Below are 13,631 nucleotides of genomic sequence, written 5' to 3'. Positions count from 1 at the left end.
ATCTTTTTAAACAGGAAGGAACAGTCAAATCATATTATCCTAAAATGTATGTTAAAATATCAGTATTTCTGATATTATCCAGACCTCTTAAAACTAAATAACTGATGCAGCTATTATTAATTTATTCATAGCATCAAACCCTGTGCTAGGTGCTCATCCCTCCCCCCATTTCAGAAACTTTGTTTCACCTTTTAAAATATAGAACTATGATTCTTTTCATTATTTGTGTCAAAAAAAATTAGTATGGAGGTTCAAAAGGGCATTTTATAAAAATAAAAATCAGGGGGCTTCCCTGGTGGCGCAGCGGTTAAGAATCAGCCTGCCAATGCAGGGGACACAGGTTCAAGCCCTGGTCCGGGAAGATCACACATGCCGCAGAGCAACTAAGCCCGTGCGCCACAACTACTGAGCCTGCGCTCTAGAGCCCATGAGCCACAACTACTGAGCCCGCGTGCCGCAACTACTGAAGCCGTCGCGCCTAGAGCCCGTGCTCCGCAACAAGAGAAGCCACCGCAATGAGAAGCCTGCACACCGCAACAAAGAGTAGCTCCCGCTCGCCACAACTAGAGAAAAGCCCGCATACAGCAATGAAGACCCAAAACAGCCAAAAATAAAATAAATGTATAAAAAAATAAATAAATAAAAAATTAAAAAATAAAAATCAGATCTGGAAAATGTTTTTCTACTCTCTCATTCTTACCCTTAGTAAGTGACCCTTACTTTTATTCTTTGTGAAGGTGCTTAAGACTCATCATTCCTAGCATCCACCCCAGAAATTTCAGTGTCTCCTCTGCACAGCTGCCAAGGTCTTATGCAATGAAGCTTCACCATACATAGGTATACCCTACATATGCACCCTACCGTTCCTGACCACGTATATTAGCTCTGTAATTGTAGAGATTATACAATGCCTCTAGTCCTTGTTTCTACATTTATAAAAGAGGATGATAATGTTATTATCTAGCTCATGAGATTTTTGTGAACATTATGTGGGATAGTTATATGCGCTCTAAGTGTTTATTGTTGCAATATTATTATTGCTAACATGTAATGCCTTTCTTCATACTGTCTCCATGCCCACTGACTCCCATAGGACGGTTCTCCTGATTTTCTATCCATTCGTATTGCCCTGATCCTTCTTGCTCAGTCCAGCTCTCCCTCTTCCACCAAGTCTTCTACAAATCCCACCTACTCTGACCACTTGGATCTTTATCATTGCAAAAATTCGTATGATAACTAGAGACCAGTTCTGTTGTCAAATTCCTTTATTAGTGATTGCTTCCACCTTCACTATAAAACTAATGTTCCTAAAACAGTGGCCCTCAGATAGTACCTATGTCAGTCACATAGAAAGATTTTAAACATGCGAATTCCTGAACTCCATCCTAGACCTCCTGAATTAGACTCTGGGCATGTGCCCTGAAAATACAAATATTAATACAAGACTCAGGTGATTCTGTTGCACAGTAAAGCCCGAGAACCACTGTAAAAACCTGGATCTCAACCCTTTATTTTGATTCCTCTACCACAGGGATACACTATTCTCCTCTCCCACCGATCTGAAACACTCTTCTCTCCATCAACCCTCACCTCCCTCTTCAGGCAATGAAGATCACTCTTTCTTGACTCTAGAGTGGGCCTTAGGTCTAGTGTAAGAACCATTTCATATCCTTCCACAAAATAGCCTAACTGGCATGGTGCTGGTTAAGGAGCATTATATAAATACTTCCTGTTAGCCTGATATACTGCAGTCTTTCAACTACCCCCTCCAACAACTCCATTCACCACATACGTGTTGAGTATCTACTAATTGTCAGGCATTGTGCTAGGCACTGGGATGCAGACGATGTCCGTACATTCGCACACCTCAATGTCTCTAATATTTAGCCATGGCTTATTCATGTATCACTTTTCTAAGATACATGTAGATTCACCTTAAAAACTTCATTACTCTAATTCTGGCTATTGGGTTAGGAGAAAAGTTATTTCATCTTTAACTGCCCAAGCAATTACTTCTAAGTTAAGACCTCTTGGCAGGTAAGTGGGCAGTATGTGCCAAATTATAGAGCAAGGGAAATAAGACTTGGCAATAAAAATGCCAATAGAATGTGTACAAAATGAGCACTAGGCAAGAGACAATGGGTTAAAGACATGGCCATATTTTTCCATATAAATAGGGAGAGAATAATATAGACCCATTTTTCTCCTTGTTTAATAAAATATTTTGCAAATAAAATGCATATCTGGAAGGAACATGTAAATCTTGTGTTTGTATCTTTTAAAAACTCATAACCATCTACTTTCTCATTCTTCTTTTAACTGTCTGTTTCAAAGTATTTTTGTGTCATCCAAAAATGTAAAATGATTTTGGAAAAGCTGAGTAATATCAGGCTAAAAATAGAGGAAAGAGTAGCTGTGTAAATGAGAATCAAATTGATACATAAAATTTAAAAGTTTCCATTTATATGTTATTTAAATCCAGTTCTCTATTTTATATATGATTTTTATGTAGTTGTTAATAGTATATAAGTAAAAGTAAATTATATATTTATTTTCAAATAACCTATAGCTAGAATTATGACTAATAATCTGTAAAATGTATTTAAAAAATTTTTTGAAAAAATATACAATAAAAAAGAAAATGTCAATGTATTCATATGTTTGTATATGTTTGTAAGATCACCAAAAAGCCATAGAAGAATACACATCAGTTTACACTGGTAGTAGTAAAGGTGTGCATTTTTCTCTTTTTTTAGAGAAAGCATAAAACTGCAAAAATACTCATGGTCTGTTAAGTGAAAACATAGACTATAAAATTCTCTCTACAAATAACTAAGTGTAATGTGTAAAGTATGAATAAGCAAATAGACAAGAAGTAGAAGGTATTATAGGCAAATTAAAACAGTTTTAATGAAGTGATGGGGATGTGGATAATTTTTGCCTTTGATGTTTGTTGATCTTTTAAAATTGGCTTTGTCATAATGTACCACGAAACAGAAATGAAAATGGTGATTAAGTATGAAAGCCATTACTCAATGAGAAAATCTCTTCTTTTCTCAACTTGTTTGGAGACAAAAGCACAACACCATATTCTACACTGGGGGTTCTCAGCTGAGGACAAGTTCATCCCCCAGGACACATCTGGCAATATCTGGAGACATTTTTGGTTTTCATAACTGCGAGGGTACCTCTGGCATCTAGTAGGTAGAGGCCAGGGATGCTGTTAAACATCTTACAATGCACATGACAGCCCCCTCACAACAAAGAATTATCTGGCCGCAATGCCAAGAGCACTGATCACAAATAAATGCTACAGAATGAATGATTTCAAAACAAGCCAGTGCCCCACCCTGAAATTAGTCAGTACCCCTGTCACAGTGTTAAGAAAAGGACTTTCTCTGATTTACATTCTTATAGAAATTCCCAAGACCATTTAACAAGGAGGTGGGAGGGATCACACTAAAGCACGCTTTGAGGTGCTTCTAAAATATGAAACTTGGGATATTTCCCTCCCCTTCCTTCTCTTGCAGGGTAAGCTCACAGTCAGATTTTTATTTCATGTCACAGTCAAGCAAGGGCATTGTTTAGGGTCCTACAAAGCAACAGCAAAGGACCTGCCCTAAGAGTTAACCCAGAGAAAATGATTTATAAACCTCCTATATCATGTGGAATAATTGTTTAAAAATTGATGAATATATCATCTTGAGATGTAATCTTTATAATGAACCTCATTTATACTGTGTGGGGCAGAGGGAGTAAAGATCCGGGAAGAGAAGAAAAACACTCAACCACTTTTAAGAGATTATTTGCAGGAGTAATTTATCAGAAATCACAAAAATGTGTTTTCAAGGGAAAAAATTCAATTGATAATAAAAGAAAAAAAGGGAAAGGGTCTTTTCACATAGTGTCCACCCAAAGCTTAAAACCTCTGACACAGTGCTTGAACTTTATCAGCCAACATTTTGTGACAGCTATTGGCCTTAATGGTTATATGACAGAGTGTTGGAGCAATAGGAAAATTATTAGACAAGTTAACAGCACCCATTCATAATGAAAGAAATCATGACACAAGCAACATCCTTGACTTTTCAAGATCTTATATAAATCTTCCTTTATTACCTGGTAATAGATGTAATATAAAGTATAAATTTCTCAAGGACAGAAACCATGTCTTATATTTAATACACACTGAATAAAGTACCTATTTGAAAAAATCATTTTAAAGAAATTAAGATTTTTTTCAAGGTGGAGAGATTGAGGAGTAACAGTAACATATAGGATTGGTTTATCTGATCCACCCACTGTTTCCAAAAAAATAAAATAAAATAAAATAAATAAAAACAAACAACTACAACAAAACAGGTCCATAAGGAATGAGAATAATTTTTTTTCAATGATGCCTTACTACATCGAAAAGTGCAGTATAACCAGTGGGCTAAGATTGAGGGATGTAAAGTCAATCATTTGCTAGCTGGGTGACCTTGAATAAGTCACTTAACCTCTCTGGGCCTCAGGTTCCTCTTTTATAGAAAGGTGGACACTAGCCACACCACTGCTTTTATAGGAGGACTGGACGAGATAATACACATCAAGAGGATACCTGCACAAGTTAAGGGCCCAGTTAGCAATAACTGTGATTATTTTCTTATATTAGTGCTGTGATGGTGGAAAATGTTGGGCATTGCACAGAGGGGGAGTTGAGGGGGAGGAGAAGGAAAAGAAGGCAAGAAAACGACAGCTTGCTAAAATTGGGTAGGAGAGCTTCATGCGTTATTTATTTAGAATGAAGCCTGGGTCGGTGAGTCTTCACAACCCCTTCACCTTGCTCCACATCCCATCACCCACCCCAGCTCCTGCTTTTTATCTGCAACCTACTCCCTTCTAGGGGTACTTCTCCAAATGATATATGACTTCTTTTAGCAGTTGCCCTCTCCCGACTTTGCTTCAGATCCACACTTCTCAAAGGTGTAGCCTTCAACCACTAAAACTCCTCTCGCTACATTTACCAACGTGCTCCTGTTACTTACTATAGCTGGGAGACAAGTCTCAGAACTCATTTCAATTGACCGTTGTGGCATCTGATGCAGCTGACCATTTCCTTCCTTTTTAAACTCTCTTGTGCCTCAGCTTTGAAGACATTATTATCTGCGGGTTCTCCCACCATCTGACTGCTGCTTAGTTACTTACTAATCTGTGTGGGCTCCTTTTCAGCATTCCACCACTTAAATTACAGTGCTCACCAGAGCCCCATTTTTTGCGGTCCTTTCCCTTTCCCTTTTTAATTGTATCCATTCACACCATTATAAGTACCACTTATATGCTGACAATGTCCAAGTTCATCTCTCTAGTCATGACTTCTTACTAAGCTCTAGACCTGTATTTTCCAATCTCCATTTGGAGATTCCATGTGTGGAGAAAAGTCAGCGTTTCCCAAAATGAACTGTCTTCCCACACACCTCAATCCCCAGCCCACCCCCAAACTGGCTGCCCTTTTGGTGTTCCCCATATCAATAAATGAAACCATCAGAAACTTAGGATTCACCAAGTCCTGTCACTTCTGCCTCATAAAAGCCCTGATTTTGTATCTTCTCCTTTACATCCCTGTCTCCGTTCATCAATTCTTTCTGGATTTTTGCAGTGGATTTTCACCTTATCTCCCAACCTTTGGTCTTGCTGCACCCCTCATACTTCAAAAGCATCTTCCTCAAGTGTGAATCTGTTCAAGCGATTCTCCTACTGACATCTTTTCATGGGTCCCTACAGCCTTTGGAACAAAATGTAAACTCTTCTGCAAGCTACAAAAATGGTCTATATAATTTGATCACCACTTATGATCTCAATACCAAATCTTATCACTTCCTCACTCCCACTCCCAAATCCAGCCATTTAAAGCTACTTGCGAATTCCTAATCCCATTTATTCTTCCTGTTTTTTCTCCTATATGCCACTCTTTCTGCTTAAAACATTTATCCAGAGACCTCTAATCCCCACCTTTACCTAGTAATTTCTATGTAATACCTCAGAATTCTGTATTTCCAATATGCCCCGTGTATTTCTGCTTTCAAAGAACTCAGTGGTCCTACATTGTGATTCTTTCCACATTCATTGATTTAAATAGTAATTTAAAAAGTGTCTTGAATTTGAGGCCTACAAGTCCATGCTCTGTCTCTCCACATATATGATATATGACCACTGTGTAGTCAAACTTCCAACCAACCCGTTGTTTACAGAGCAAAACCACATGGAGAGAGATACTATAACCTTGGCTACATGTATTTTATACACATCAATTAGGAAGACAATAAATATGTAACATCAGGCAATTTGAAATATCAAACAACAAATGAATGGTGAAATCAACAAGTGACAAAGGAACGCATGGGAGATACAGACAACTAGGTACTCAAGTGGCTGCTCATAAAAATTTTTAGAGAAAATGCTTATGTTAAACATAAGTATGATAGGAGCCTGCAGTAGAATTAACGATAGTAAACACCTAGATATTAAGTTTCATGAGGTCAGGGGACAAGTCATTCTTGTTCGCTGCTCTGTCCCTGTGGCCTAACACATAGCTGGAGCATAGTAGCTGCTAAATAAGTATTTGTGTCGGATTGAATTTTAAACTGTGCAGCTGGTGATGCAAGAAAACATCTGTTAAAAAAAAAAAGGCAGCACTTTTCACCATTTGCCATTCCATAAAAAGGTAATTTGTGTATATGTTTACTAGAACGCTTTCCTCAAAAGTGAAATATTGCTTCACTCTTCGGTTGGCAAATGTGTTGTTCCAAGATGGAGAGGAATCTGCTTTAAATGAAGAGAAAGCTATTTCAGTCCATAATCCTCAGAGCCAATTTTGGATCTTAAAATGCATTTTCATCAAAGAATCTTAACAAAAAGAGTCCTGCCAATTTAACCAAGACATCTAAAAATGTTTCATTCTAAAGCCAAGCTTTCTGCTCAGGAACATTCTAATTGAGATCGTGTTCTTCCAAAGATCTTCCACTGGGTCAACAGTCACCTGAGTCACATGGCTGAGTAAGATACCATCATCACCCTCCTAAGAACTCAGAACTGCATGCCATTTAGGAATTCTGCATTTTTCTAACGTTTATGCTGGATTTCCAAGTTTCCTGGAACTTCTTTGTACCCAACAGAGCTATTATAATAAACCAAAGCAGAAACACATGTAACTTTGAGTTAGAAGTCAATTTGGCATGTCCCTCTCATTTCAAACATATGGAAACTGAGACCATGTAATGTAAATCACTGACCCAAGTACACTTAGGGCAGCGGCTGGAATGAACACTGGGTCTCCTTAGTGACAGGCTGATATTCAGTCTTCTATATAAGCTATGTTCATGGGACACCAGTACTTTCACTTGCATCATTTTATTAATTCTGGTAGTCACCTAAAATATGTAAACGGGGACTATTATTCCCTTTTAGCAGGTGAAGAGATCAAGCCCCAGGACTTCCCTGGTGGTCCAGCGGCTAAAACTCCATGCTCTCAATGCAGGGGGCCCGGGTTCAATCCCTGGTCAGGGAACTACATCCCACATGCCTCAATTAAGAATTCACATGCCAGAACTAAAGATCCCGTGTGCCGCAACGAAGACCAGGTGCAGCCAAATAAATAAATAAATATGTATGTATTAAAAAAGAGAAATCAAGCCCCATGGGGCTGTCAATTCCCTCAGGTTGACTGAACAGCAGAAGCAGAACTAGTATTCAGGTCTTTCTATCTTTGTCATTTACCAGGAGCACCACATCGACATGGGCCTTTTTTCCTTTCAGTACAAATGAGTCAATGACAGTCTAAATGGTCTGGTGCCTACCATTCTTCAAAGGAAGATTTGCTATAATAAAAGAAAGCTACAATTACCAGAGGTTGCAGGCCACAAAGGATAATGAGGCAGAAACATGTGCGTTAATCAATTTTGAGGTTTCACTTAAATAATCAATCAACCATTCTTTCAGAGCTGAATCTAATCGAAAGATCCTAACCCCTTTAGACCTGTATACAGTGGGCAATATGCCATAAACATCTTCTTTTATTTAGACATCAGGCATGGATTTTCCCATCTGTTGCTTCAAATCAAATAACCATACTTTAAAAAATAGCATATATCACAAAATTTTTCTTTGAAGGATTAAGGTCACTATGATTGTTAATCATAAAAGTGTTAACTTTTCAACAAGTAAAACTGTGTCTGGACAAGTCCACGTGTGTTAGCAGTAGGCTAAGAAAGGAATCTAGCATGGAATTTTTAATGCTTGGTTCTAATCATTAACGCTGCAGTACTGGCCTATTTACAACCTGACGTTTGTTTCTGCACTTCCAACATCCCGTGATTTTTCTGCAACAGTAAATAGCTTTAAGAGATGACACCTCGCCTTAACTGGGTCTATATTTTGACTAGCAGGTCTTGGCATCGTGTCCAGCTCTGACACCTCTCCAAAATGCTGCATGCTGGTGAAAAATGAACAAAACTTAAGAAGACGAAAAAAATGCCACTACTCTTAAACCATTTTGGGATATAATAGGTCTAAGTTCTTAGCTAACTTATACGTCTAAGTTCTAATGCAGCGACTTCTGATCATCTCATCATTGTCTCTTTAGATTCTAAATATTTCTTAATTTTTCCATAAAGTCTCACCTTTCTGATGCTCTGAAGAGGAAGGTGACAGAATAAAATGTGGGAAAAGAGCATAAGTAAATCAAAATTCAAAAGACAGGACACACAGAACCACACCTGATTTCGATATCACTTTCTTTTTAGCCACACAATTTAGATTCAAGTACCTAGGACTTAGCAGGTACCCACATGAGGACATTTTCTATTTTTATGGTAAAATTCAAAATATAAACTGATGAAAGACCTCTAAAATTTCACAAAAGTGAATATTTGTATATCTGAGAAGTTAAATGTTCAGTTTCCCAAGAAAGAAATATTCTCTACCCACACAGGAGATTCTCACAATGTGTGGGAAATCTATGGTTCTGAATCATCCAATAGTGTCTTCAGTCTGTGTTCACATCCTATATCATAAAAAGCTTTCCCAATAATTAGAATATAACAAGATACACGTCCATGAAAACATCACTGAAAGAGTTGAATGTTCTCTGGAGTAGTCATAGATGATTCATAAGTTTGTGATAGCTCAGGATTATCACCTATCTTTGGACATTGTACAAGGTTGGGCTGGTTATTTAAGCTTCCTCTATATTTGAATTCTGGGGTGATGAAAATTTATATCATGTTAAGAGCATATCCACTACCTAGTATTTGGCTCTCGAGTGAATTAATAAGTGTCCTAACTTTCAAGTCCTGATGGCTGGCTTAGAACTGTTTTGCATAAAACCTTACACACTAGACCCTCTTCTTTAACAGTGCATCCCGTTTCCAGGCAAAACTACACTACAATACAATCTTCTGCAATGTGCTGTATCCTATTAGGACTGAAAGTAACCCTGGCATCTTACATTCAAATGTGGCCTTTCTAGAGAGACTTTTCCAAGGGTGAAAACTTCAAAAACACAGAGTAGAAAAGTCATTGAAGAAATGGCCCAAGTAAGCAGGGGTATCTGGGACATTTATTGTCTTGTATGTCTGCAGTGCCCCAACATGGGCAGCAGGGGGCGCTCCTGCATGAAGCAACCCTCCCCCCAGCCCCACCCCCCACCACAAGTGTTCCCTGGAGGGGAAGACGGAGGCTTTTTCTCTTAGCACTTGCCCCAAGACCAAGGAGGGGGCCACTAAGGAGTGCTGCTGTCCATAAATCACACAGGCTTAGGACATGCGGTGAATACCACTGCAGAAGTGACCAGAGATGACACATAGGTCTGAGCTTACCTTTTGAAAGCAGGGTGGCCAATTTTTATTTTATATATTTTGGGGGTTAAAGGAGCAGGTGAGCCATGGGCAGGGGGCGGGGCTTGCCATCAGCTGTAAAGAGGCCGGCTCCAAAAGCAACAAGTGGATATCAGTATCCGAGGGTCATTTATTCAGCCTCTCCACTACAGTTTAGTTCCCAGGTTATATTCTCTGTGAAATGTCAAATCAAAACACTTCCCTTTTCTCTCCTCTTCTTTCCTTCCCTGACCAAACTCAGAAAAATCACTTGATGAAGTGGGTTTCCCACTAAACCTTAGGAAATGTGACTCCTGCAGGGGTTCTCCTGCATGTGGCTGCGTTTTGCACGTGAACATGTGATGCATTTTACACCCTCTTCACCAAGTCCCACGATTTCAAACCAGGTTGGAAAAATCTTTAGGGACCAGAAAGAGCCAGCTCTGAAGGCTCAAAGACAGTGGGTTCCAAAGCACAATGCCCGGCCCTCACCCCACTTCCTACACATACTCATGCACACCCCACCCTCACCAGTTGGATCCTTTCTCCTTCCTGTCCCCAAATGAAGGTCTGCAGAGACACAGCCATAAACCTCAATACTCACCATATTGACTTCAGAAACCATATCGATGCTGGCGATGTCAATGTTCATTCCCACAGCCACGGGGGGACCTGCAAACCAAAATGGCCAGCCACGTGATTTCTCAGAACTTCATGCATTCTTAGCAAGAGTAGTCCCCGGGCACGGGACACTCTGCCCCAAATCCCTTCCCACTGCTCACACTCAAATTCTTCAGTTCTCTGCTCCTTTGTAAAGAGTGACAGGTACTCCTCTGGGAAATGCTCTATTGAACAGGCACACACGTGTCCGATGGGTGAGGGATTCCTCCTCTGTCTACATATGTAGATGTCTTAGCATGAGAATACACACAACCACAAAAGCACCGGAATCTGGCTAGCCCAAGCGAAATGTTATATATTGCACTGGAACCCCCTCCTCATTCTTCCCACCCCCGCTTCTGTGCAGGTTTTAACTCTTTGAGCTTTGTTAGAGTCTGGAGTAAAATTAAATGGGCATATCAGTGTATCTAAGGCTGCAGCAAGAGAGGTCTCTAGCCCTTCTCCCACTACCCTCCCTATCCTCCGAGCCCCCCAGGCCCCTCTCCCCCCACCCCACTGTCCCCTGCAGTGAGGCTTCCAGGACTGGATAATATCCAGACACCAGCCAATTTAAACCATGGCTAGAACTCTTCCAAAGTAGGTGGGCACAGGGGGTTAATGCGACTTCTCAACCAATTGTCTGCATATCTTGTCCTCAAAAATGTTGCCGATGGCCTTCAGTAAGCCAGGTTCACTGGGCACACCATTAACTAAACTTAAGAGGTTTGTATCTCAAGGAAACAAAGACAGTGAAGCAAAGGATTTAAACAGTGAAGCTGAAGGACAGCAGTCACCAGTACAGGCTAAGAGGGTCTCTCTGAAAGACCATCTAAGTGCTGGAGAGTAACAAACCAGCTTAAGTTTGGATCAGTTTCTCAATATTGTAACACAGAGACATGTTCAGTACACCACATGCAACCCACAATGAGGGAGAGGGAAGACAGCGCACAAAGCTCAAAAGACAGCTTAGGCTATAGCTGCTGGGCTGTTTCTCATTTCCAAGGCAACCCCATTACCTCCAAAATCTGGTCTCAGCCGAATATCATAGCCTTTCAGGAGTCTATCCACCGTCTCTTTAACCAGCGACATATTACTAGGGTCATTGACACTAAAGAAAGAAAAGACAATAAACAGGCATCAATAAGACAGCAGGCACAGCGCTTCAGCATCTATCTGATCCTCACTACAGATCCTTGCTCACAGAGGTAGGCAGACAGAGCCTTTCAAAGTGAAAAAGGAAAGAGAAACGCTAGACACACTTACCTCTGCGCACAGACAGCGGCGATTATTAAGGGGAACGGCCAGATCCCAAAGTAGCCCTTTTTCCGGACTCTCCACATCCCTTTAGTTTTGGACGGGATTGAGGGTTTCACTGGAGAGAGGAGATCCAACTTAGTCTGCCCAGTGCAGTAATTCTAATGTGAGGCGCATGCGCAAGGCGTACCAAAACATCAAAGGGGCAGCAGCGGTTGCCTGGGACCGAGAAGATTTCCTTGTTAAGGAGGAAAAAAAAAAAATTAAAGGGGAAAAAGGAAAAACATATATATGTATAATATATGCGTATTTGAATAATATAGAAAAGTCGCCCCACAGGAGGACCCGGAGTAAAATCTTTGTTGTCCTTTTGTTAAGACAAAAACAACTAGAGAGTCTGGTAAGTTTTGGTACTTGCAGGAGGCAGTTTTGCACCTCGCGGGTTGTGGGGTTTTGGGGTGTGTGTGTGTGTGTGTGTGTGTGTGTGTGTGTGTGTTTCCTCTTAAATATGCAAAACCAGATTAGTAATTTAAAGGAGAGCAGGTGTGTAGTGCTAGGGGGAAGATGGGTGCCTGAGAGTCCACTTCTGGTCTCAGCAAGCGGCGGGGGGAGAGACATCTGAACTTTATTTCCGTGGCAAATAGCATCCCCTGCCTGGGGCGAAATGGGTGCTGGAGGCGGGGGCGGGGGGGGGGGGGGGGGCGGAGGGAAGAGGAGGGAAGGGGAAGGTGGGAGCGGGAGTGAAAGAGGGAGGGAGGAAAGAAACCGATGGGAGGAGTGTTGAGCAATGCGTTGGATTTGGGGCCGGGAGTGGAGGGGGGGGACGTAGCATGGAGAATAAGACAGACACGGAAATTAAAAAAAGAAAAAGAAAAAGGAAAAAAAAATAATAATAAAATGATGCCTGGTCTTTTCTAGGAGTCAGAGAGCAAGCTTTTCTTCACTACTCACGAGCGATTTCTTTCTCCTCCTCCTCACCCTTTGCCCCCTATCCCCAGAGAAGAAAACCTCGGGGTCCCGGTTTCTCACCGTGTGACGTGCCTGACCCGCTGGTCCGGATTATTTATAGCAGGAAGGGCGGGGGGCGGGGGGGGGCGAGGGGAGTAGAAAGCGCTCTCTCTCAAGGTTTCGGTCTGATTCTGCACTGGGAAATTATTAATAGGGAGGATGGAGTGTGCAGGAAGGGGTAATAGGACTTGGGGGCCTAGGGAGGCCGGGTGGCGAGAGGCTCCGGCGGTGACCGCGTGCAGGAAGGGCTGGCGGCCGGGTGGGACTCGCCTGGCGGGCACCCACGCCCCCTCAGAGCACGCGCACTCGCGCGCACACGGGCGGCACCCTCCCCGCCCGCCGCGCGCCCCTCCTCACCTCGCCGGCCTGCGCTCGCTGCCCGCTCCCGCCGCGCGGCGCTGCCGTCCCCGGCTCCTCTGGCCCTCGGGCCCTCGGCCCCTCGGCCCCTCGGCCCCGGCCGGGGAGGGCGGGTGGCGAGGACAGACACCTGGCGGTGCCTTGGGACGCAAAAAATCAGAGCGGTCCCCGGAAGGCGGGCGAAATGAGGAAGGGGCTCGGGGCCTCGCGGGGCTCCGCGTCCTCCCGCGGGCTCCGCGCCACCTCTTCCTCGCTCCCCAGCTCGGGGCCAGGAGGGACTCGCACACCCCGGGGTTGCCTCTTCCCTCCAGCCAGAGGCTCGACCCGGCTCTCCGCGGCCGCCGGGACCCAGAGGCAGCAGCGAGCGAGCTCCGGGGTTCGAGAGGGAGGGAGAAACACGGAAGAAATCTTTCCTCGGCTCGCGGGAAAGGGATGAGCCGCGGGCGCCCGGAGACGTTGCTAGCCTCCGGCAGCCGGGCAGTCTGAGGGTGCCCCGGCCCG

The 13,631-nt window shown here is 42.6% G+C and overlaps 1 protein-coding gene across 1 annotated transcript in view; it reads right to left on the bottom strand.

The window, feature by feature from the left end:
* The window catches only part of GABRB2 (gamma-aminobutyric acid type A receptor subunit beta2), a 294,699-nt gene extending 281,914 nt beyond the window's left edge, over window positions 1–12,785 (bottom strand). Inside the window, 4 exon segments of the mRNA XM_036848457.1 lie at window positions 10,456–10,523; window positions 11,528–11,619; window positions 11,775–12,003; window positions 12,717–12,785. Of these exon segments, the coding sequence (XP_036704352.1) occupies window positions 10,456–10,523; window positions 11,528–11,619; window positions 11,775–11,851 (237 nt within the window). The 5' untranslated portion in view covers window positions 11,852–12,003; window positions 12,717–12,785.
* Window positions 12,786–13,631: the final 846 nt, after the last annotated feature.

This window comes from Balaenoptera musculus, chromosome 3, assembly GCF_009873245.2.
Source record: "Balaenoptera musculus isolate JJ_BM4_2016_0621 chromosome 3, mBalMus1.pri.v3, whole genome shotgun sequence".
Classification (NCBI taxonomy): domain Eukaryota; kingdom Metazoa; phylum Chordata; class Mammalia; order Artiodactyla; family Balaenopteridae; genus Balaenoptera; species Balaenoptera musculus.
Note: the sequence above shows the minus strand (reverse complement) of the source record. Positions and strands in the feature narration are given on the sequence as shown.